Raw genomic sequence first — 25,746 nt, 5'->3', positions numbered from 1 at the left:
GTTTTTGCAGTGCACGCACCGGATATTTGCGGCGTCGATACCTATGCGCCCCGTCTCGCCGCTAGCTCGCAGTCCACGCCTCCTAGCCGCCATCTTGGAGCGGGCTCCCGTGTGTGCACTATACACTTTAGCCCCCAGATGGAGTGTTTCATATCTTAAAATGTTTTGTGGCAATTCCAACGTTTAACCCCAGCATCAGTTGCTATGTAGAGTGGCGCTTTTCATACTTTTCAGCAGACTGCATTGCAAAATGATTAACCCTCCCATGGCTGTACATTTAGCTTTTTCACTTGGAGCACAGGTGCTACACTGCAAAAAGTCAGTGTTCAAATAAAAGAATACAAAAATTAGGGCTATTTTATTTGAACTAAGCAAAATTCTCTGCCAATAGAACAAGAAAATGTTGCTTGTCGAGACTTTGCAAAACAAGTAAAATTAGCTAACCTCAATGAACCAAAAAATACCTTAAAATAAGTATATTCTCACTAATAACAAGTGCACTTTTCTTGGTAGAAAAAAATATACTTTGTTCCTCAATATGTTGAAAAATATTCTTAAATTAAGTAAATGCTAGTGCCGTTATCTTGACATAATGATATGATTTTTTTTTCACGCTTGAAGTAAGTAATTATTACCTTAAAAAAGTAGTTTCATACTTGTGAGTGTTGATGACACAGCTTTGCAACAGTTGATATTCTAGTTTCAAGCATGTTTTACTCAATATAGGTCTTACAATCTCAGCAACAAGCTGTAATATCTTACTGAGATCATTTAGGACAGGGGTCGGCAATCCAAACTGTTGAAAGAGCCATATTGGACCAACAATACAAAAATAAATCTGTCTGGAGCCGCAAAAAATTAAAAGCCATATTACATACAGATAGTGTGTCATGAGATATAAATTGAATTATGAGGACTTAAATGAGACTAAATATGCTCAAATATGGCTACAAATGAGGCATAATGATGCAATATGTACATACAGCTAGCCTAAATAGCATGTTAGCATCGATTAGCTTACAGTCATGCAGTGAACAAATATGTCTGATTAGCACTCCACACAAGTCAATAACATCAACAAAACTCACCTTTGTGCATTCATTCACAACGTTATAAGTTTGGTGAACAAAATGAGACAGAAAAAGAAGTGGCATAAAACACGTCTTAGAAAGTCTGAGAAAGTTATGCATGTAAACAAACTAGAGTGAGTTCAAGGACCTCCAAAATTAGTAGGACAAAACGGCGCTCGCCAAATACTCGAATCAGTGAAGCATGTTTAATATAAACAGTGTGCTTTATAGCAATTAGGGAGGTTTCTGTCATGTTTGTCCTACAGAAACCAAATTAAAACAAAAAATATGTTTTTTTTCCCTCATCATTTCCATTTTTCATATATTTTAGAAAAAGCTCCAGAGAGTCACTAGGGCGGCGCTAAAGAGCCGCATGCGGCTCCAGAGCCGTGGGTTGCCGACCCCTGCTTTAGGACCAAAACCCTTAAAACAAGTAAAACACTCTAACATAAAATCTGCTTAGTGAGAAAAATGATCTTATCAGACAGAAAATAAGCAAATATCACCCTTATTTGAGATATTTAATCTTACTTAGATTTCAGTTTTTGCAGTGTATGTTTTTTGTGACCAAAATGTATGTGCTCCAATCACTCTGTCACAGTTGTAGAAATGATTGTAAACTCAAGACAGCCATGATATTATGTTCTTTACAAGTGTATGTAAACGTTTAACCACGACTGTGTGTATTGCATGTAATGATGTACTGTATGTATCATACACTGTCCATATTTAAGTATTGGAGCATTACCAATAGCGTATCTCCAATTTGTTGTTGCAGAAAAGTGTATTTTCTCAGTTCCAGCTCAAACAATCTTAGATGTTATGTGAACGGTGCGATCTAAATTTAGTTCCTTTATTTTTGTTTGTCATCAGCGCTGTTACAGTTGTAGAAGTGACGCCCACATCAAGTCAGAAGATACACATTAAAGAAGTAGCTAATCCCTTGGCTGTTTTCATGTTCCTCAAGACGTGCTGTTTTTTTTTTTGTTTTTTTTTAATAACTACAAATAAATGTGCCAGGGCATGAAATAAGGCCTCGGCTACTTGGATGAATGTTTTATCGTTGTTTAGTCCCTAAAGAGCTAAACAGATGGTTTATCATTTACAAAAGAATGACAGCAAAGGTTTCAGTGACTGCGTGGAAGTCTTTTAGAACCTTTTAGGAACAATTCATTTGGTTTGTTGAGTGCGAGCTGAAATAACAAATGACCGATGCTTAACAATTAAGAAATGGTGTAATGGAAATGGCACAAAAGGCTATATTTACACACATAGTGTGTAAGAAAGCTGCTGTTTGTAGGGGTTTGGATGTCGACTCATACATGCAGGCATGTGGGAGGTGTGGATCAACTCCATGAAGGTGTCCACTTTTTTAGTTATTTTGCCATTGTAGAGTTTTTCTATTGAACGGTTTTGCAGAGAAGAACATTGATGCCTCCTTGCGGGTAATTTATTTACACTGCATTGGTAAATATTAGTGGTGTAACCGTTCACAAAAATTTTGGTTCAGTACGTACCTCGGTTTAGAGGTCACGGTTCGGTTCGTTTTCGGTACAAAATATAAATATTTTGGTTATTTATTTACCAAATTTGTAAACAATCGCAAAACATACATATTCACACCGGGTCCATTGCCAAGGTTAATGTGGTCAACATATATATAAAATAAAAACTAAATAATAGGGGTTTAACGGTACGTGTATTTGTATTGAACCGTTTCGGTACGGGGGTTCCGGTTCGGTGCGGAGGAGTACCGAACGAGTTTCACACGAACATATGAAGTAGCCGCCTATGCTAAAGTCTTAACAAGCTGCTCCGCTCCGTTCTGCCTCTGTGTCTGTCTGTACACAGCACCCAGCATTGTCCCGCCCACACAACCATCTGATTGGTTACATACAAAGCCAATCAGCAGTGCGTATTCAGAGCGATGTAGTCAGCGCTTTAGCATCGAGCAGATATGAGTTTAGCAGGGGAGAATCGGACTCTTCCCAAATTATACTAAACACTTCCTAGTCAACTAATTTCTAAACATCACTATGAGCCCGTTGACCTTCTAGAAACAAACTGCAACTCAGCTCGCTCGCAGTTCTGTGTGTGTGTGTGTGTGTGTGTGTGTGTGTGTGTGTGTGTGTGTGTGTGTGTGTGTGTGTGTGTGTTACAGACAGTGTTGATTGAGGTGTGTTGAAGCAGCAAAAAAGGACATTATATTAAATGAAGAGTTTCTGTCTGTGATAGTGTATATAATAATGTAAGTGCATCATAAAGCCTACATGAACTCCATGGTGTTCAGGGATGAATAGTCTCTCCTATTGCTATTGTGCTATTTTTTTCAGCTATAGTTACACGAATCATTAGTAATGTAGCAGCCTAGTTTTAAATGGCAGGGAGCCTGCTATCACATGTTGATAAAAATATAACATTTACATAATAAAAGTCAACTACAGGCTTCCCAAATGCTGTAATAAATTAAGCATGATGAGTTGATTTGAAACTGTTTAATGTTGCACTTTTTATATGTAGAAGAAAACTTTTGTCATTTTATTTAATCCAAGCAACAAGTTGAAGCAGTTTAATGTTGATTAACATGGGCACAATTATTATAGTGTTCCCAATGTTAAAATGATAAAGCCATTGTTTACAAATTTGGTAAATAAATAACCAAAAAATTAATATTTTGTTGATTTCTTACTGGACCGAAAATGAACCGAACCGTGACCTCTAAACCGAGGTACGTACCGAACCTAAATTTTTGTGTACCGTTACACCCTTACTAAATAAGGTAAGGCTCAGAATGGTTACTTAACAAAACCTTTAGTAGATTGCACAGTACAGTACATGTTCCGTACTTACACCCCTGTACATCTAAGAAGGACAGCTCCAGACTGGAGAAACTGACAAGGCGGGTCGGTTCTACGATCGAAATAAAACTGGACTCACTGGTGACGGTGGTAGAGAAGAGGACTGTGAGCATCCTGGATGATGCCAGTCACCCTGTGCATAGTGTTATCAGTAGCCAGAGGAGCCTGTTCAGTGCTAGACTGCTTCATCCCAAGTGCAGGACTAATAGACTAAAAAACTCCTTTGTCCCACACGCCATTGGACTGTACAACTCCTCTCTGGGGGGGGGGGGGCGGGGGATACTAGGATGACAGGGGATGCAAAACAATAACAGTGCAATACTTTTTCATAACATGGTCACTACTGCCTAGTTTCTATTGTTATATTTCTTATTTTACCATCATATTTTTAGTCTCATTGTTGCTTTTTATTTTTTATTCTTATTGTAATATTTTTCTCTTTTGTTTCCATTTATATCTCCATCATTTACTTTTTACTTTTTAAATTCGATCTCAACTCTGTACACTGCTGCTGGAATAAAAATTTTCCTGAAGGAACTCTCCTGAACGAATCAATAAAGTACTATCTATCTTGTTTAAGTCAGGGTCCACGTTAATCAAAACACTGCAGACTGTGGATGGATTTAAGCCGCAAGCTAGCTAGCTATGTTTTAAAGCACATGTTCCTGAGGGTGTTTCAGTGTTATAACTTCACCTATATGGTTAGTTTTTAAGCCAAAATGCGTCCGTTCTCCCTTTTCTGTTTACACACTGTGTCTGCTTGTAAGTACTCCGTGATTGTGCACTGCCGAACATGCTTGTCTGTTTCTAAACCAGCACTGTCACGACGTGACGACGACGGGGGTTTCGGCGGTGTGGTGGGCTGGTACTTTTTAGAGGCAGTATGTTACTGTGAACGACTCCAGCCGTCACCGTGTGGGTTGCATGGACCATTTAGGAAGGACATCGCTGAGCAGGTTTGACTCTTGTTTATTCTTTCAATAAACCAAGCTTCAGTGTCGAATGGGTCGCTTTTCAGTGCCTCCTTTTCCGCTGCTCTTCTCGGCTGGCTTTTCAGCTGCCGGTGACGTTGTCTTCCCCTGGGGCTCATTCTTCGATCGCGTTTTGGTTTGCTTCTGCCATGCTGCACTCCTGCGGACACTCCAACTCTCTCCCTCGCTCCTTCCTCCTTCTCCCCTCTTGAACGCTGCGTGGCGATAGGCAGATTGAGAACCGGTGTGTGTGTCACGCACCTAATCTTGATTGTGGCGGCGTCGCTCCAGGCACGCCCCGCCTCTTTGTTCCGATGCATACTCCGCCTCTTGGCCGCCATCTTGAGCCGGGCCAAAGCGTGTCCCGCCCCGCCGTCGGCCCGTCGGCTCCGTCTCTCCACAAGTACATAATATGATTCATTAGTATCGCGGTACTATACTAATACTGGTATACTGTACAACCCTAGTTGGGACATAAAATGTCACCTCTCTGGAAAGAAAGGAGCTTGAGATTGCGGGTGCGGTAGAGTAGTTCTGACTAGACATGAGTATAGTTGAGTGTCGCGAGTCTAATTTTCAAACTAACGCCTCAAGAGGGGTTGGACTTTATTTTATGCTAGAGTTGCTGGTCAAAGGCGTTAAGCAGGTGTTGATTTATTAATGGCTGCCCGACTCAGTGCCTGCACATTGGAGTCTCCCCACTGCGCAACAGAGGGTGATTTCTCTGCTCCCCCTCGGGGTCATGGAACGGGCTCTGACTGTGATTTGTGTTTACGCGCCCAGTAGGAGATCAGAGTACCTGGCCTTTTTGGACTCTGTAGGTGGGGATGAACATTTCCTCAATTTAGCGCCTGGATGGCTGAAAAAAAGCAAACCTTTGTCCAGAAAGCAGTTGTTTTGTCTGCGTGGCGAGCTGCGAATTTGAGTTGAGTTGAAAAGTTTTCAACCCTTTCAGTCCACGGCGATGTGAAACTGCCTTCAATGTTGACGAAGACATCGGTCGGCAAAAAAAAAAGCGCTTAATCCAGAAGGTGATCCAGATTATATTTTGTCCTCACAAATACATCCATCCATCCATTTGTTACCGCTTATTCCCTTTTGGGGTCGCTGGTGCCTATCTCAGCTACAATCTAAGTAAAATGAAATATCTCAAATAAGGGTGATATTTGCTTATTTTCTGTCTGATAAGATAATTATTCTCACTAAGCAGATTTTTTGTTAGTGTTTTACTTGTTTTAAGGGTTTTTGTCCTAAATGATCTCAGTAAGATATTCATACTTGCCAACCTTGAGACCTCAGATTTTGGGAAGTGACGTAGTGGGTGGGGCGCGTGGTTATATTTCGTGGTTATATTTCATATACATATAAATATATATATGTATGAAGTACTTGACTTTCAGTGAATTCTTGCTATATATTTTATTATTCATATAAATAAAAGAAATAGTTGAATTTCCGACGGCACCTATCAAATACACAGTAATAAAAACACAGTTGTTCTACTAACTGTACTGTGCTTGCTGGTTACAAAGAAAAAACAAACAACAACACTTACCTTTCACTATTTGAGTAACATTTGTTCTGCGATTTGCGTACTGGCGAGCGATCTCCAAATCCGGGAACATCGTTCCTGGATTTGTTGTAGACATCCGCAAATGAGAGCGTGATGTTGCTTCCAGCTATCAGCATAGCCATCTTTATCTCAGCATAAGATACACAATCGGGTCTCCATTTTACTGGGTTGTGAACGATGCTGCGCTGCGGACACTTTGTGCTTCGCTGACCGTTCATGGCTGAATATCCGTTCGTCCGCCGTGTTCAATGGAGAAGTCTGTTCTGCAAAATTTACGGGCAACATACCCCTTCTCCTTCGAACTCTCCTGGATAAACTGAAATTCTTGTTTCCAATTGTTCTGGATCTTGCAAACGTATTTATTCATTTTGCCCGTCGATGATGTAATATATTGGGTCGGAGTCAATAACCGGGCGACGCGATGAAGTGACGTCTTTTTACTGTGGACTTCAGAACAAATTTAGAATATATTTACATTCTATTCTATGTACAGTAGATGGCAGTATTGTCCTGTTTAAGAGGGTCCCAACATTGAGTCAGGTCTGACTCAATGTTGGGGGGCGTGGCCTCCAGCTCCGCTTGTATTTCGGTAGATTTTCGGGAGAAAATTTGTCCCGGGAGGTTTTCGGGAGAGGCGCTGAATTTCGGGAGTCCCCCGGAAAATCCGGGAGGGTTGGCAAATATGAAGATATAACAGCTTGTAGCTGAGATATTCTGACCTATATTGAGTAAAACATGCTTGAAACTAGAATATCAAGTGTTGCAAGGCTGTGTTATCAACACTCACAGGTATAAAACTAAGTTTTTAAAGTAATTATTTCTTCAAGCATGGAAAAAAAAATCAGGATGCCGAGCGCATATCATTATGTCAAGATAATAGCACTAGCATTTACTTAATTTAAGAATATTTTTCGACATATTGAGCAAAAAGGTCTTATTTTTTTCTACCAAGAAAAGTGCACTTGTTATTAGTGAGACTATACTCATTTTAAAAGGTATTTTTGGGTTAATTGAGGTTAGCTAATTTTACTTGTTTTGAAAAGTCTTGACAAGCCGAATTTTCTTGTCCTATTGGCAGATAATTTTGCTTAGTTCAAATAAAATACCCCACCTTTTTGTATTTTTTTTCTTGTTTTTGAACACTGACTTTTTGCAGTGTACCCTGGACAAGTCGCCACCTCATCGCAGGTCCTCACAAATATTCATAAGCATATGAAACATTAAATGCATTGGCAAAAAAAGTTAATTTGGTGTCCTTGCCTCAGTTTTTTACATTGTTAAAGTCAAATGTTGGCAAAGCCTGAACGACCACCTCTGTATGTTTGCAAAGTATCCAAAACCTGTGGAAATGAACTTACTGTACATCAGCCATGAAGTTGGCGTCAGGGAGCGCACAATTCCTCGTCAACGTCTGTCTTGATACGTGTCTCATCTTTCTTTTCTTAGTTTATTTCGAACATGAATATTTATAATACAATACAGACAATACAATATTACCTAACATTTCATCATGCCCGAAAAAAAGTAGGGAGAAGCAAAGCTTATTTAATCCTCCCCCTTTCCCACTTCAGAGCGCCCACAAATACATGCATACATACATCTACTGACCCTCTTTACAGCAAAATATCCAAATGACATCCGTGAAAAAGCAATACAACACTTCTGCAATTAACTAATCCAGTCATTACCAACATACTGAGATGAAGAATATCTTATTTTCAATAACGTTGAAACTGTTTCTCATATTTCTTCTTCTTTGTACTTTGTAAGCACTATTAATTTAAACATCCTCTTAAACTGGATCATATCAGTACAATGTTTAATTTCTTTACTTAATCCATTCCATAGTTTATTTCCACATACTGATATGCTAAAGGTTTTAAGTGTTGTACGTGCATACAAATGTTTTACATTGGATTTTCCTCTAAGGCATGGGTGTCAAACTCTGGCCCGCGGGCCAAATTTGTCCCGCCATGTAATTTTTTTGGGCCCCTGAGGCAATATCACATTAACATTAGAGCTGGCCGGCCGGTATATACCGCATTCACCGCTAATATTCATATTTCCACCCAGACAACACTATTGGGGACCTTTTAAGGCACTGCCTTTATCGTTCTCTACAACCTGTCGTCACGTCCTCTTTTCCTCCATATAAACAGCGTGCCGGCCAAGTCACATAATATACGCGGCTTTCACACACACACAAGTGAATGCAATGCATACTTGATCAACAAACATACGGGTGACACTGAGGGTGGCCGTATTAACAACTTTAACACTGTTACAAATATGCGCCGCACTGTGAACCCACACCAAACAAGAATGACAAACATATTTCGGGAGAACATCCGCACCGTAACAGAACATAAACACAACAGAACAAACACCTAGAACCCCTTGCAGCACTAACTCTTCCGGGACGCTACAATATACACCCCCCGCTACCACCAAACCCCGCCCACCTCATTATTTTATTTTCTGATGTATTAGCCAGTGGAAAAAGTTAATGTTGCTATTTACCTCAGAAGGCTACAAATAGAAAAGAGGCTTTTTTTTCATTTATTTAAATTGTATTTAATATACCATTGATGTTTTTTCGTTTGTTTTTTGAAAGTTGATTTTGCACTATTAAGTTAAATAATCGTTGCTTGTTCCATATTCAGTCTTAAAGCAAATCAGTGTAGCAAACTGAGCAATAACTAACGTTTTATTCATGCACTTTCTCTTGTTACTTCAAGGCTTGAATGTTTGATTCATCAATTATTGTTATTTTATTTTAAAATTTAATATTAGCCTGTGGAAAACGTTTATGTTGATATTTACCTCAGAAGGCTGCAAATAGAAAATAGGCATTCAATTTTTATCTAAATCTTATTTGTTATGCCATTGACATTTTTTAATTATTATTAATATATAAGCCTTGCTTGTTCAATACTCAATGCAAAACTTGTTTGGGTCCCTATTAAAAGGTTCATTTGTTCAACCTTGGCCCGCGGCATTGTTCAGTTCTAAATTTTGGCTCAATCTGTATTTGAGTTTGACACCCCTGCCTTAAAGGGTCCGAATCACCGAACAAAGTAGAGTTCCAAGTAGAGTCTCTTGTGCTCAAAAGGTCGAATGTAATTTCTTTTAATGCTGATATTTTCCTTTCAAATGTTGGTTACATTACTTTATTTAACCTGCTCTAAGGTTATATTTCTCCTCTTTAGTTGAGAAGAATTGTGCCGTGAAAAAGGGCAAACGCAGATTTTTGTGCGTAAGCAAGCTTGTTACATGAGGGCCCTTGATCATTGACTGCAAAACCCATCCTTGCCCCAAACCTCTTTGCGCTTTACTTTCTCCCCCTTGGTTATATTTTTAGGAAGTATGTTATTTCATTTCATTTTTATGCCGATGATTGCCAGATCTATTTTCCCATTGCACAAAATAACACAGTTCAACGTCTCATTGACTGCCTGCATGACATCAAAGCCTGGCTTTCAGCTAACTTCCTACGTCTAAATGAAGACAAAACAGAAGTTATGTTGTTCGGTCCAAGTCGCTCTCCCTCCCCCAACGTTGCCCTCGGCACTCTGACCCCGTATCTCAGCGACTGTGTCACAAACCTGGGGGTAAAGTTCGACTCAGATTTTAAATTCGAAAAACAAATCAGCAGCGTCGTTCAAAAAATATTTTATCAATTACGCCAAATAGCGAAAGTGAAACCGCTTCTGTCATGACATGATCTCGAGAAATTAATTCACGCCTTTATCTCGAATCGTTTAGACTGTATGTAGGCATTAGCCAGGCCTCCCTCGCCCGCCTGCAGCTCGTGCAGAACTCTGCTGCTCGTCTGCTAACACAGACCCCCAGACGTGAGCACATCACCCCTATAATAGCGTCCCTTCACTGGCTCCCTGTGCGTTATCGAATCAATTTTAAACTTCTATTTGCTTTTAAATGTCTAAACAACCTCGTGCCAGCATATCTCTCTGACTTCCAGCCTTACTGCCCCACCCGATCCCTAAGATCAGCCATCAGCTGCTACTGACGGTCCCTGACACAAGGCTGAAGCTTAGAGGTGACAGAGCTTTCGCCGCTGCTGCTCCCAAGCTCTGGAACGACCTACCTCTGAGTGTTAGACAAGCCTCCTCTCTTCCTGTTTTTAAATCTCTCTTAAAAACATACTTTTATTCCTTGGCTTTTAACACTAAGTGATATCCATCCTGCAATGGTGCCCCATTATACACCTGCTGTGAACCTGTTTTTATGTTTTATCTATTTATTTTTTATCAGGTTCTGTTTGTGTTGTGTTGTTTGCTCGGTCCTCGTATTATCTTTTAACCTGCCCATTGTACAGCACTTTGGCTACCCATGTGCTTTATAAATAAAGTTGATTTGATTTGAAGTTGATTTGATGTATGGTTAAGGTAAAATAGCTTTTAAAGTCAAAATAAATTACCTGATTAATCTGCATATATACATGATCAATGCAGTATTTTTAGTTAACTCATTATTTTTGACAGCCCGAGAAAAACACATCCCTGCCTTATGTGTAAATAAAATACATTCCGCCTCGTTCTTAATCCAGAAATGCATTCATTATTTTGCCTGCAGGGAAAAACACTCATTAAGCATCATCATTATGCACATTTATTCAGTATACTCCGAAACAGATTAGGACAAAGGCTAACAAGCATTTTTTGCTATTCCTCAGAGTTTCCACTGGGCAAATAACTACAAGAATGCACTGTTTATCTCTGCTATCAGTACCCTATCTTGTTACAGTACTTGTGTTAAGATCAAAGCTGAAGAAAATGTTGTCTGTTGTTGTAGACGTGGGTTCAGTAGAGGGCCTGGCATACCACCGAGCCTGGGATACATTGTACTGGACCAGCTCCACCACCTCCACCATCACCAGACAGACCATTGAACAGAGAGGAGTTGGTGTCCTTAGCCGGGAGGCGGTAGTTACTCTTTCTGAGGAAGACCACCCACATGCCTTGGCTCTGGATGAGTGTCAAAGGTCAGTCACACTTATTGTATCCCACTTTGTGTTTCATCTGCCGTAGCCATTACCCAGCTACGACTGCACAATGTGTAAGGCACTAACCTTTACCTTTGTGCTGTGAATGACCCAATCTGGACCACTCTGTTTTTGTACTCTACACACTATTCTCTTCTTCAATAACAGTTATTTCCACCATGTTGGAGAAACCCTTGGAGTACTTTGTCTGCACTTTAAAAAGAAACAGCCGTACACCAGGGGTGTTGACTAGTCTTTGCCAACATGTGTTACACAAAGTGTATCAGAGCGGATCATTCAATTTGTTCAATGTGTTACGCTAGGGGTTCTCAAACTGTTTTCACCAAGTACCACCTCAGAAAACAGTTGGCTCTCCAAGTACCACCATAATAACCAACATTAAAATACAGTAGAGTAGTAGGCCTAAGTCCATCCATCCATCCATTTTCTACCGCTTATTCCCTTTGAGGACGCGGGGGACGCTGGCGCCTATCTCAGCTACAATCGGGCGGAAGGCGGAGAACACCCTGGACAAGTCGCCACCTTATCGGTGGGCCAACACAGACGGACAACATTCACACTCACATTCACACTCTAGGTCCGATTTTAGTGTTGCCAATCAACCTATCCCCAGGTGCATGTCTTTGGAAGTGGGAGGAAGCCGGAGTACCCAGATGGAACCCACGCATTCACGGGGAGAACATGCAAACTCCACACAGAAAGATCCCGAGCCCGGGATTGAACCCCAGACTACTCGGGAGCTTTGTATTGTGAGGCAGACACACTAACCCCTCTGCCACTGTGAAGTCCAGTAGGCCTAAGTACTCATTAAAACCAAAGCAGAGGTTTTATTCAATACTTGTATTTGATATGTTTGGCCAATGTTTCATTACACACAAAGAACATACATAATCAACAATGATACTCCATATACAGTACATATTTTCAAAGTTTTTAACTTACCACTAGATGGAGAATACCATACATTGAGATTCACTGTGATACACTTTATCTATATATGTGTCTTTGATTTAAAAATGTATTGATTGGATAATTTTCATTTTTTATTTAAAAAATCAGTATATTGGTGTGGCATTGCATTCCTTTTGTCATGTCTTTGTTATCATGTTCTGTTTAGTTATGTTCTGTTTTGTTTTTGACTCCATGAGTTCCTGTTTTTGCGCACCCTGGTTTGTTTTAGGTACATTGACAACCATTAGTTTCACCAGGCTCATTTGTTTGGACTCACGCACCTGTATATAATCACAGCACTATTTAAGCCTGTAGTTGCCAGGCAGTCAGCCTGGCGACATCACCTTCTACACACCCTTGATACCTGATTGCTCACTTCTTTGCCATAGATTCACGCTTTTCATGTCACAGTAAGTGTTTTCGTTTTTGTTGTCCATAGTTCTGCCATTGTGCGAGTTTTTGTTATCAAAGCCAAGTTTTGAACCTCTGCTGAGAGCGCCTTTCGTTTGTTCCTTTTTTTGAGTTAATAAAAAAAGATGTCATTACCTTCACGTCATGTCCGGTCCAGTGGATTTGCACCATGGGAAAACAAACCACACTATAGTCTGAGTTATGACACCTTTACAGTATCAAAAATGACCAAAAATACCAAAAGACTGTTAATCAATTGCAAAAATGTAAGCAGCATGCAGAAGAGGACTGTTTCATTATGAACTGTAGTTGACCCACGACATTTATTGTCGATTCACGGACCGAACACCTTCATGAAAACCCAATTCCTGTTCTTAAAAATATATTTTTTTGATCAGTACTCTCTGGAAAAAGAATAGTTTAAATAAATCGTTAAAGGGGACCTATGATGAGTTTGAGCTACACTTTATTGTGGTTTACAAAACACGTATTGGATATGCTTTGGTGTAAATTTTGCTCCATAGTCCCCTTTATAACTCGTTTTTTGAGTTTGTCTGCAAAATGTTCGATTCTAGAGGTGTTCCCTGATTGCAAATGAAACCACGACCCCACCACCCCCTTCAAAAGTATCATAATTTATATTTTGAAAATGTGCACAGTTTTAATATAAGTCTTGAAGCAATCTATTTTTTTTTTTCTAGACACGGTCAAAAATAGACTTCATAAACATTAAACAGATTCACCCGGTGACACCAATAGGTACACTTGCCTACTCGCCGATCAATTCAGACTCATAAAAAAATGCTTTTTGCAGCATTCATGTCACATGTGGCACATCTTTATTATTATGCACATGCCAAGATTAGATTTAAGTAACACTTTATCCTACCTTTTTTTGTATTTCTTCACAGTCGGAAGCAGACTCCCTCTGGCTGGGAGCTTGACTTAATGTCTAAATATGTGCTTACACTTTGCTTTGACGTATAGCCAGACTGCACAAGACTGCGAAGAGTGGAATTGATTAACCATGAATTGATTAACGTGGACCCCGACTTAAACAAGTTGAACAAGTTATTCGGGTGTTACCATTTAGTGGTCAATTGTACGGGATATGTACTGAACTGTGCAATCTACTAATAAAAGTTTCAATCAATCAATTCAGTCAATCAAAAAATTCAATTCGATTCTTGGGGGTAACGATTCAATTCTTTCAACAATCATCAAAACAAAATGATTCTCGATTCAAAATTAATAATTGTTTCAATATCATTGGTGCCAGTTCTATGATTAATTACATTCCTCCATGAAATAGACAAACAGCTCTAATACATTTCTATATTACTTAAAAAAAAAACGGTTTTGTTGAAAAAATAAAATAAAAAATAAGGCAAGAAAAGTAGTCCACACTTTGTTTTTTTTCTGATTTAAAACTGTACAGCAAATATGGTCATCTACATCAACAATATGATTTGCCTAAGTGACTGGAGAGGATGGATTTAAAAAAGAAAAAAAAAAAGAAATATTTTTTTTAAATCGATTTCGGATGAATCCATTAAAGGCCTACTACTACCGACCACACAGTCTGGTAGTTTATATATCAATGATGAAATATTAACATTGCAACACATTCCAATACGGCCGGTTTAGTTTACTAAATTGCAATTTTAAATTTCCCACAAAGTGTCCTGTTGAAAACGTCGCGGTATGATGACCCGTGCGCTTGACGTTTGGGTTGTAGCTGACCTTTTTTTCCAGCCCCATCCAAGCTATAAGTAGTCTTCTTTAAGCACGTAATTACACAGTATTCTGGACATCTGTGTTGCTGAATATTTTGCAATTTGTTCAATTAATAATGGAGACGTCAAAGAAGAAAGATGTAGGTGGGAAGCGGTGTATTGCAGCTGCCTTTAGCAACACAAAACACAGCCGGTGTTTCCTTGTTTAAAATTGCCGAAGGTGAAGCTTTAATATGGAACAGAGCGGTCAAGCGAACATGGTTCCCGACCACATGACAACCGGCAGGTTTCGGTGAGAAAATTGTGGTAATAAGTCGGCTCTTACCATAGTTATGAGCAGAGCTTGCACCGCCAGTGTCTCCTCCCACCGGAGACACTGGCGGTCACCACACCCGTGGCCACAGCCCTCCGATTTACCATATAATCTCACTAAAACACTAGTAACACAATAAGCAGATAAGGGATTTTCCAGAATTATCCTAGTAAATGTGTCTAATAACATCTGAATCGCTCCCACTGTTGTCGCCTTTTTTGTTTTTTAATCCTTCACTCTCACTATCCTCATCCACAAATCTTTTATCCTCGCTCAAATTAATGTGGAAATTGTCGCTTTCTTGGTCCAAATCGCTCTAGCTGCTGGTGGCTATGATTGTAAACAATGTGAGGATGTGAGGAGCTCTACAACCCGTGACGTCACGCGCACGTCGTCTGCTACTTCCGGTACAGGCAAGGCTTTTTTATTAGCGACCAAAAGTTGCAAACTTTATCGTCGATGTTCTCTAATAAGTCATTTTAGCAAAAATATGGCAATATCGCGAAATGATCAAGTATGACACATAGAATGGACCTGCTATCCCCGTTTAAATAAGAAAATATCATGTCAGTAGGCCTTTAAGTGTGTGTGAATTATATTTATATAGCGCTTTTTTCACGTGACTCAAATCACTTTTACATAGTGAACCCCGATATTTAAGTTACATTTAAACAAGTGTGAGTGGCACTGGCAGCAGGTTGTGCCCAAGGACACAACGGCAGTGACAAGAATGGCGGAAGCGGGTATCGAACCTGGAACCATCAAGTTGCTGGCACAACCACCAACCTGAGCCATACCGCCCCAAATCGAGCTATACCGGCCCATTATGAATCGATAAGAATAAAAATCGTGATACATTTGAAATGGTTATTTTTTTACACCCCTATTTGACCTTAATCTGATTAATTATAGAATATAAAAAACGGACTCAGAATAATTTCAATGGGATATGTTGCTTTTATGAAGAAACATTTCAAGCCGTTTGTCCTACACAGTTCAGTTTCAGGCTCGGTCGGTTCATCCATTCACGTTGGTAATGACTTTCACCTTCAGAAGCAATGAAATAAATTACTTAAATGGTTATTTTTTAAGAGGGTATTTCCATTGCTAAATTTCTGAGGACACTAACTAAAATCATGCTTTGACTCTCCCCGTATGTTTCAGCCTGATGTTTTGGACCAACTGGAATGAACAGAGGCCCAGCATTATGAGATCCACCTTGACAGGCAAGAACATGAAGATTATCGTCAGCACGGACATCCTGACACCCAACGGACTGACAATTGATCACAGAGCGGAGAAGCTCTACTTTTCAGACAGAAGCCTCGGCAAGATTGAGAGATGTGATTTTGATGGATCCGGCAGATATGTGAGTATTGATATCAACATTTAAACAGATGAATGAATACATTTATTTAATCCGGTAGACAGACATACACTATATTGCCAACAGTATTTGGCCACCTGCCTTTACTCACATATGAAGTTGAAGTCCCATCCCGTGGAATTGTCCAAAATGTTTTGGCATCCTGGAGCATTCAAAGTTCCTTTCACTGGAACTAAGGGGCCAAGCCTAACTCCTGAAAAACAACCCCACACCATAATTCCTCCTCTACCAAATTTCAGACTCTGCACAATGCAGTCCGAAATGCAGCGTTTTCCTGGCAACCTCCATACCCAGACTGGTCCATCAGATTGCCAGATGCTCTAAAGCAGGGGTGCCCATTACGTCGATCGCGATCGACTGGTCGATCTCGGAGGGTGTGTCAGTCGATCTCAAGCCAGGCATTAAAAAATAGACATAAAAATGAGCAATCATCAATCATACCAAGACTTCACTTTCGTCAGTTGTTTGACATTGTCGGCACCCGAGGATCTTGTGAGAAGACGCTGGCTGCTGCAAGCTCATATTTAAGAAAAAAATCACTAACAGGGCGGACGCAGAGAAACACATTTTATTTCTAGAGACTCCGTACCTACTGTCAAAACTCTAAAGACCGACTGCACAGTTCCTGTCTTCACCATAAAAGACCTGTTTCATCCTGCCTGTGCTAACAAAATAAGAGTCTCAGAAAGCTAGCGTGCACAAGCTAGCAAGCTACGGAGTTTGATGCCAATGTATTTCTCCCCCGCCCTCAGCGACCGCTTTCTCACTTGCTTGCCCACCCGCACTCTCACTGACGTCACTCACCTGCTGCCAGACATTAAAGGGCCACACACATATGCTACTCTCATAACAAAGTGTTTAAAAACGAGTATGCAAGTTGGACAAATGAGATGCCAAATCCAACCACTTTCATGTGGTATTGGACTGAAAGGAGGACTTTTTTTTTCCTCCATTTGAAAATGCGGACGTTATCAGCACCACTGTCTAATTCCAATCAATGCAAGTCATCAGAATCAAATACACCAACTTATATTCTTGTCTTCATGAAAGAAAGGAATCTATGTGTGTTAAACATGCTTGTATTATCATTAAACACCATTAACTTGTTAACAAAAATGTCTCTTTCATAAATAAATAAATATAAATTATAAATAGGAATGAGGTAGATCTCCTCGACTTGGTCAATTGAAAAGTAGCTCGCCTGCAGAAAAAGTGTGAGCGCCCCTGCTCTAGAGCATGGGTGTCAGAGTTGATATTTACCTCAGAAGGCTCCAAATAGAAAAGAGGCATTACATTTTTTTATTTAAATTTTATTTCTGCGATGTTTTTTCGTTTGTTTTTTGAAAGTTGATTTTGCATTATTAAGTTGTATAAGCGTTGTTAAAGCAAATCAGTGTAGCAAACTTGAGCAATAATTACCGTTTTATTCATGCACTTTCTCTTGCTACTTCAAGGCTTGAATGATTGATTCATTAATTAGTTATTTTACTTTCAAATTTATTATTGGCCTGTGGAAAAAATAAATTTTGATATTTACCTCAGAAGGCTGCAAATAGAAAAGAGGATTTCAATTTTTATTTAAATTTGATTTGATATGCCATTGATATTTTTTAATTATTGTTATTATTCGAAACTCGACTTTGCATGTCACTATAAAGTTATATAAGCCTTGCTTGTTCAATATTCAATGCAAAACTTGTTTGGGGCCCTATTAAAAGGTGAATTTGTTCAACCATGGCCCGCGGCTTTGTTCAGTTTTAAATTTTGGCCCACTCTGTATTTGAGTTTGACACCCCTGCTCTAGAGTCAAGTGTAGACGTGCTTTAGACCACTGCATCCGACACTTTGCATTGGACTTGGTGATGTATGGCTTAGATTCTGCTGATCGGCCATGGAAACCCATTCCGTGAAGCTCTCTGCGTACTGTACGTGGGCTAATTGGAAGGTCACAAGAAGTTTGGAGCTCTGTACCAACTGACTGTGCAGAAAGTCTTTGCGCTATGTGCTTCAGCATCCGCTGATCCCTCTCTGTCAGTTTACGTGGCCTACCACTCGGTGGCTGACTTGCTGTTGTTCCCAAACTCTTCCATTTTTTTTTTTTTTTATAATTAAGTTAACTTTAGGAGCGAGGATATTTCACGACTAGATTTATTGATTTGTGGCATATTATGACAGTTCCACGCTGGAAATAAGTGCTTGATTTTATACACCGGGCCAAGTGATTAGGACACCTGATCCTCATTATTTGGATGGGTGGCCAAATACTTTTGGCAATATAGTTCATATAGCAACACTTCATCACTCTTTGTTTTTTGCAAAAGCACCCATCGAAAAGGGATACAGGAAAAAAAAAAAGGAAGCCCCGCCCCTAATTTACAATCAACTTATATGTTGGTTATATATGTTGGTTATATAGTCCAAGTCTCGACAGCAAATTTGATGGATACATGACAATTTCAGAACAAGAATAACATATGCATTAAGCGACCATAAGATTAGTTCCATCTTTCCTGGGTATCCGTCGTCTTCTGAAGCCTTGTCTGGTGTGTTATGTACCTTATTCCACAGTGAGGTTTTTTGCACCTGTGTCCCACAGTTCAGATAGTCCAAACATCTAGTCTTGTTTTTGATAGTTTCCCAACACATTTTTTACTGAATGGCAAATAACCATTCGTTTTAAAGATGATTACATTCTACGGCTGCCTGTTTAGAATCATGCGGGTTTGTTTTACTTGCGTCACATCCCACAACACGCCGGCAGTTGATGCAAGTGCTTTTGAACAAGATTTATATCAGCAAAGTGCAAAGGTTTTAAATTCACATTTTCTTTTCCATGAATTAGTCATGTAGCCCAGCACCTTGAACAGTCTCAATAGCAATCCATATGTTGACTAAGCTGGGTCAGCTGGCTAGCCTTCACCTTTAAGTCCCCATCTGCCCCTCCTGCCGACTAATTCCGCTCATTAAGGCTGTGTTATGACACTGCTCTGGGTGCAAATCCACCATTCCAATTAAAATGTGTAAATTATATGGAAGTGGCTGATAGTCAACTTCAGCACTTGGCCAAACTACTGCCGTAGTGTACAGTATGTCACCCACTGTATCTACAGAGCTGGCATTGTAAAGGTTAACGATTGTTTTGGGTGTTCAGTGTGGAAATGTGGCAGCTCTTTGAAAACTGATCCTCAAGCAGTTCTCAGAAGAATACCGTACTTAACGCCGCTTCAAGAGAAGTACAGTGCCTTCTTCAGTGTATTGTGCCCCAGACCATTACCGGCGCATGGTGATTTCATAGGACAGTGAATTGCATAATACAGTAGGTCATAATGTGCAGCATGGAAAAGCATAGCTGTGTTGTTTGAAACTAAATTAGGGCCAGGAACATGTGTGCTGTCCAACAGAAAAATCTTGTTTTCATGTTGAATTTAAAAAAATACATACATCAGTAGAATAAGTCTAATTCACCCTGGTAATTATTTTTGACAAAACTTTTCACTTTCATATATTTTGATATTTGCGCTTCTGTTTTTGATGACTCAAATCTTATTTTATACAATTACATGTTTTATTTTTTCTGTTTCAAATATTTTTTCAGATTCAGATTTATGGCCCGAATTTCGTGTGTGGGTCCGTCTAATCAACCAAGATGGGCGTGCAATAGACCAGTGATTTTAAACCTTTTTTCAGCCGCGGCACACTTTTTACATTTACAAAATCTTGCGGCACACCACCAACCAAAATGACACAAAATGACACTCTAACAAAGTATATAATACATATCAAGCCAAGTCAAGTCAGCTTTATTCGTCAATTTCTTTACATGTAAAGACATACAAAGGAATCAAAATTTTGTTTCGCACTCTCCCATGCGTAGACAAAAAGAAAAGAAAACACAAACAGTAAAGTGCAACATAAATATGTCTACCTACTAAAGTGACAATATATATAATTTCTGTTGTTTTTTAAATAGGATATTGCTGTAAACAATGAGTGTATCATCAGTAGTGCAAATACTTATGATATAGCAGCAGATGTGTGCAATTTTGCATAGTCATTGGTTAATTAGGAGATATTACATACAGTAATTTCCCACAGCACAACTGACGATCTCTCACGGCACACTGGTTGAAAATCACTGCCATAGACAACTTAGTCCAAAAAAGGCTAGGGGGTGTTCCTTATCATGTGACTCTCAGTTATTGTAGCGATTTAAACAATTCAACTCAACTTTTACGTGGGCTGTGCCAGAAAAGGGTAAATGGTATGTGTTTATATATGTATATATATTTATTTATTTATTTATGTATTTTTTTTGTCCTGTCCAGCTGCTCAGGCAAATCATATTGTTGATGTAGATGCCCATATCGGTTGTACAAATTTGTTTTTTTTACAAAACAGAAGTGTGGGATACTTCTCTTGTTGCTTTCGTTGTATTTGTCATAATGGGGGGGGGGTCGTTCTCCCGGGAAAGCAGACGGACTACTCATGACATGGCGTGCAGGTATAAACATGGTTTAATCTTCACCAAAAAGAGGAACAAACAAAAAGGCGCAAGAGGTGAAAACACAACTTAGACCTATCTATGGACAAAAAACAAAAAACACTTACTGTGGCTTGACACGAGCAGCATAGACTTTGGCATGAAAAAAACTGGCATAGACAGAGCATGAAAAGAACGCCAGCTCGTCTGACCGGCAATGGCAGGCTTAAATAATGCCTCTGATTAGTGCTCGGGTAGCAGGTGAGCGGCCGAAAACTAATCAGAGACAGGTGGACGTAATTTGCAACCATGGCAACAAAACAAGGGAGTGAAAAAAAAACAGGAACTTAGAGAGTCCAAAGGTCAAGAGAACGTAGCCAAACAAGACCTTATCAAAAGACGTGACAGCATTTGACTTTATTAAAAGGATTTATATTATTATTTTGTGCAGCCGGGCCGGAGCAAGAGGGGATAGAAAGAGAAAAAAAGGAAGATAGAGGGGGGAATTGCGGGGACAAGAGGGGAATTAGACATAGAGACAACAACAACGACAAACACAACAATAACAATAACATCAGCAAATACGATATGTACAAATATTATGGTAAAAGTGTTAGCAAAGAAGCAGTTAAAGAAATAAATAACACAGAAATGACAATGAACATTAATAAGAGACTTCCCTGCTCTGAGATGTTACAGTACATCAAGTGGGAGGTGTTGCAGCTCTTGTGCTAATCCAAATGCTAAAAAAAATGCATTTTTGTACATCTTTATTTCCACAAAAAAATAATATATATATATATATATATATATATATATATCCGATGCCGGTATCGATAAAGGTGTTGTATCGATTAAATCTTAACGACATGCATCCCTCGTTAGGAAGGCCCCAGCTTTTGCATGATGTTGTTTATTTTTCTTGCGCTTATCTGAGCTTTAACTTTTCCCAACTAATTTAACCGTCTTTGAACTAGAACTCAACCAATTACTGAATGAGGCCAATAACCAATATTTGCAGCCTATTTAAAAGTGACATATTGGCGAGAACATTTAAATTAATACCATTACAAACTCCAGCACTTAACTTTGTTAAAATGCCTGTAGCATGTTTGTTTGAAAAATAAACACAAACAAAAAGTGCAAGGGATGTACAGTAGCATCTCTTTTAGAGTGGAAACAAAAATTTAATTAGTAATTAGCTCCCTGATAGTTTGTATGCTTGTATCCCTGAAATAATGTATACATTAGCACATGATTAACGTCTTTCACAAGGCATTATTGTAAAAATCCATATTTTGTATCATGCATTTTTAGGCAGCCTGCCCAAATAAAAAAACAAAACACAAATCTCTGCGCTTAGTTTTTCTGTCCGTTTGTCTCACACTATTCCCCATCTTCCTCAAAGGAAACCAAATGAGCTCAAATATAGTTACAAATGAGGCATACTGATGCAATATGTGCATAATGCTAGCCTAAATTGAATGTTAGCATCGATTAGCTTGCAGTCATGCAGTGACCAAATATGTCTGATTATCACTCCACATAAGTCAATAACATCAACTAAACTCACCTTTGTGCATTCATCCACAGCGTTAAAAGTTTGGTGGACAAAATGAGACAGAAAAAAAGAGGGGCATAAAACATGTCTGAGAAAGTCGGAGAAAGTTGTACATGTAAACAAACTACGGTGAGTTCAAGGACCGCCAAAATTAGTAAGACAAAGCGGCGCTTGCCAAATACTCGAATCAGTGAAGCATGTTTCATAAAAACAGTGTGCTTTATAACAATTAGGGAGGTGTTGCGTTGGACCCGGTCTTCCGCCCCCCCCCCCAGGTTCTTTGTATGACACATAAGCTGGTTATAAATAAATCCCTGAGGCAGAGCTGCTCATTTTGATATTTTATTACCAAAGACTTGGGAAATCAATCTAGATACAACCTTTCAATCGCATTGCCCAAATTGATCTAATCCTACTACGCAAGTTTCGCCTCTTCTCTCCCTCTCTCTCGCCCCCCTCTTCGTCCTCTTGGGACAGTTGAGATGAGTCAAAAATGTTATGACTTCTTGCTACACTCCAACTATCAAGGCCTATGCATGGCCCAACACTTAGCTGTTCTAAAATCTGACTAAGATATACAAATATATCTATCTCCGTCAGAGGTTTGTGTCATGTTTTCCTCCTACAGAAACCATATTAAAACAAAAAAATATATTTTTTATATTTTTTTCCCTCATCTTTTTCCATTTTTCATAGATTTTTGAAAAAGCTCCAGAGAACCACTAGGGCGGCGCTAATGAGCCACATGCGGCTCTAGAGCCGCGGGTTGCCGACCCCCAGTCTAAGGAGACCAAGGTGTCCAATAGCTGCTCATTCAGCCAAGACACTGTGAGTCAATCCCAACTGGCTCCAGGCAAAAGGTGGGGTGTACCATGGACAGCTCATCAGTCAATTACACATACTTGGTTGGGGGCGTGGTTAAGAGGGGTATACTTCACCAACCCGAATATTTCATATATATTTTCATATATATATATATATATATATATATATATATATATATATATATATATATATATATATATATATATATACATATGTATGAAATACTTGACTTTCAGTGAATTCTAGCTATATATATTTATTTTATTATATATATATAAATAAAATAAATAGTTGAATTTCCGACGGCACCTATCAAATACACAGTAATAAAAACACAGTTGTTCTACCAACTGTGCTGTGCTTGCTGGTTACTAAAAAAAACAACAACACTTACATTTCACTTTTTGAGTAACCTTTGTTCTGCCATTTGTGTATTGGCGAGCGATCGATCTCCGAATCCGGGACCATCCTTCATGGATTTGTTGTAGACATCCGTAAATGAGAACGGGATGTCGCTTCCAGCTATCAGCATAGCCATCTTTGTCTCAGCATAAGATACACCATCGGGTCTCCATTTTGCGAGGTGGGCCATAATACTGGGTTGTGAACGATGCTGCGCTCCGGACGTTTTGTGCTTTGCTGACCGTTCATGGCTGAATATCCGTTTGGCCGCCTTGTTCAATGGAGAAGTCTGTTCTACAAAATTTACAGGCAACATACACCTTCCCCTTCGAACTCTCCTGGATAAACTCAAATTCGTGTTTCCAATCGTTCTTGCAAGCGTATTTCTTCCTTTTGCCCGTCGACGGTGTAATATATTGGGTTGGAGTCAATAACCAGGCGACGTGATGAAGTTACGTCTCTTTACTGTGGACTTCAGAACAGAGTCAGAGTCCCCAATGCATGTTCCTTGACTGCACTTAAATGTAGAATATATTTACATTCCATTCTATGTACAGTAGATGGCAGTATTATTTCTGTTTAAGAGGGTCACAACATTGAGTCAGGTCTGACTCAATGTTGGGGAGCGTGGCCTCCAACTCCTGAATTTCGGGAGATTTTCAGGAGATAATTTTTCCCGGGAGGTTTTGGGGAGAGGCACTGAATTTCGGGAGTCTCCCAGAAAATCCAGGAGGGTTGGCAAGTATGCAATTAGAGAGAAGATACATGTTCCCTATCATAATAGTGGAAGATATTAACTATTTCCACTTTTGCCCAGACCATACAAGGCATATGTTGTTGGTTGTAATGCTTCCAAAATCTAATTTCCTTGCAGTATGGTATGCCATCTGGTGTGCTATCGTTTGCGCTCTGTCACTGTCTCGCGCTCGTTCCGTGGCCAGTTATTACATCTGCATGCTGGGCTTCTTTAATCGACACCTGTCCTAATCATCCCAGTATGGCACAGGGCTAATGTGACGCCTCTTACAAGCCTGTCTCGCTAATGACAGCGACTACAGAGCTGCTGGAGGCTCTGATCCTCCCACGCAAGCTCTCCGAAGAGTCCCTTATGGTGGAAGCTGATGGATTCCTTCCTTCCCGCCAATGACAGTGCAATTTACCCCCCCGCAACATCTGGGTTCAACAGTCGTGCAGGGTGATGTGTTGATTAATGCAAGGAAATGTTACTATCTGCATTAATTCCTTGGAATGCTGTCTGAAGTATTGCGCAGCTCCTTGCCGCCAGATCTCCGACAGATGCCCCGTGAATTGTTTGCGGATGATGATGCAAACATGAACAACAGTAAATGTGTGAATTCTGTGCTGGGTTGCATACCTTCGATGTACAGTAGGGAAGGGATTCAATCACCCCCATTCCTGGTGGTGGGGAGTCACTCATTTTGCAATGCAGTCTGGTGAAAATGGTGGAAAGTGCCACTTTACTATTGTTGTCCCGATACCAATATTATTATTTCGATACGTTTTGGTACTTTTCTAAATAAAAATGACCAGAAAAAATTGTATTATTGGCTTTAATTTAAGAAAACATTTTACGGTACATATGTTTCTTATTGCAAGTTTGTCCTTAAATAAAATAGTGAACATACGAGACAACTTGTCTATTATTAGTAAGTAGTGAAGTGAATTGTGAAGTGAATTATATTTATATAGCGGTTTTCTCGAGTGACTCAAAGCGCTTTACATAGTGAACCCCAATATCTAAGTTACATTTAAACCAGTGTGGGTGGCACTGGGAGCAGGTGGGTAAAGTGTCTTGCCCAAGGACACAACGGCTGTGACTAGGATGGCGGAAGCGGGAATCGAACCTGCAACCTTCGAGTTGCTGACACGTCCACTCTACCAACCGAGCTATGCCGCCCCAAGTAAACAAACAAAAGGCTCTTAATTTAGTCTGCTGACGTATGCAGTAACATGTTGTGTCCTTTTCCATTCTGTTATTTTTTCAAAATTATTAAGAACAAGTGGTGGAAAATAAATGATTAATCCACTTGTTCATTTATTGTTAATATCTGCTTGTCATTGTCAAAGTTTGTTGTTGACGAACCCCAACATGCAGAGATGGAGGCAGGCATGGATTGAGAAAACATGGTTTTAATATAAAAACACTAGAACAAAACCAAAC

The 25,746-nt window shown here is 39.6% G+C and overlaps 1 protein-coding gene across 6 annotated transcripts in view; it reads left to right on the top strand.

The window, feature by feature from the left end:
* lrp1bb (low density lipoprotein receptor-related protein 1Bb) overlaps nt 1-25,746 on the top strand; it is a 993,888-nt gene that overhangs the window by 723,995 nt on the left and 244,147 nt on the right. For all 6 annotated transcript variants that reach the window (XM_061918476.1, XM_061918478.1, XM_061918475.1 and 3 more), the window contains 2 exons: nt 11,288-11,477; nt 16,074-16,278. In XM_061918476.1, coding sequence (XP_061774460.1) covers nt 11,288-11,477; nt 16,074-16,278 — 395 coding nt within the window. The remainder of the gene's footprint in view (nt 1-11,287; nt 11,478-16,073; nt 16,279-25,746) is intronic.

The sequence above is a fragment of the Nerophis ophidion genome, linkage group LG13 (assembly GCF_033978795.1).
Source record: "Nerophis ophidion isolate RoL-2023_Sa linkage group LG13, RoL_Noph_v1.0, whole genome shotgun sequence".
Lineage (NCBI taxonomy): Eukaryota > Metazoa > Chordata > Actinopteri > Syngnathiformes > Syngnathidae > Nerophis > Nerophis ophidion.
The sequence above is the reverse complement of the archived record's forward strand: the minus strand, read 5'-3'. Positions and strand labels throughout refer to the sequence as shown.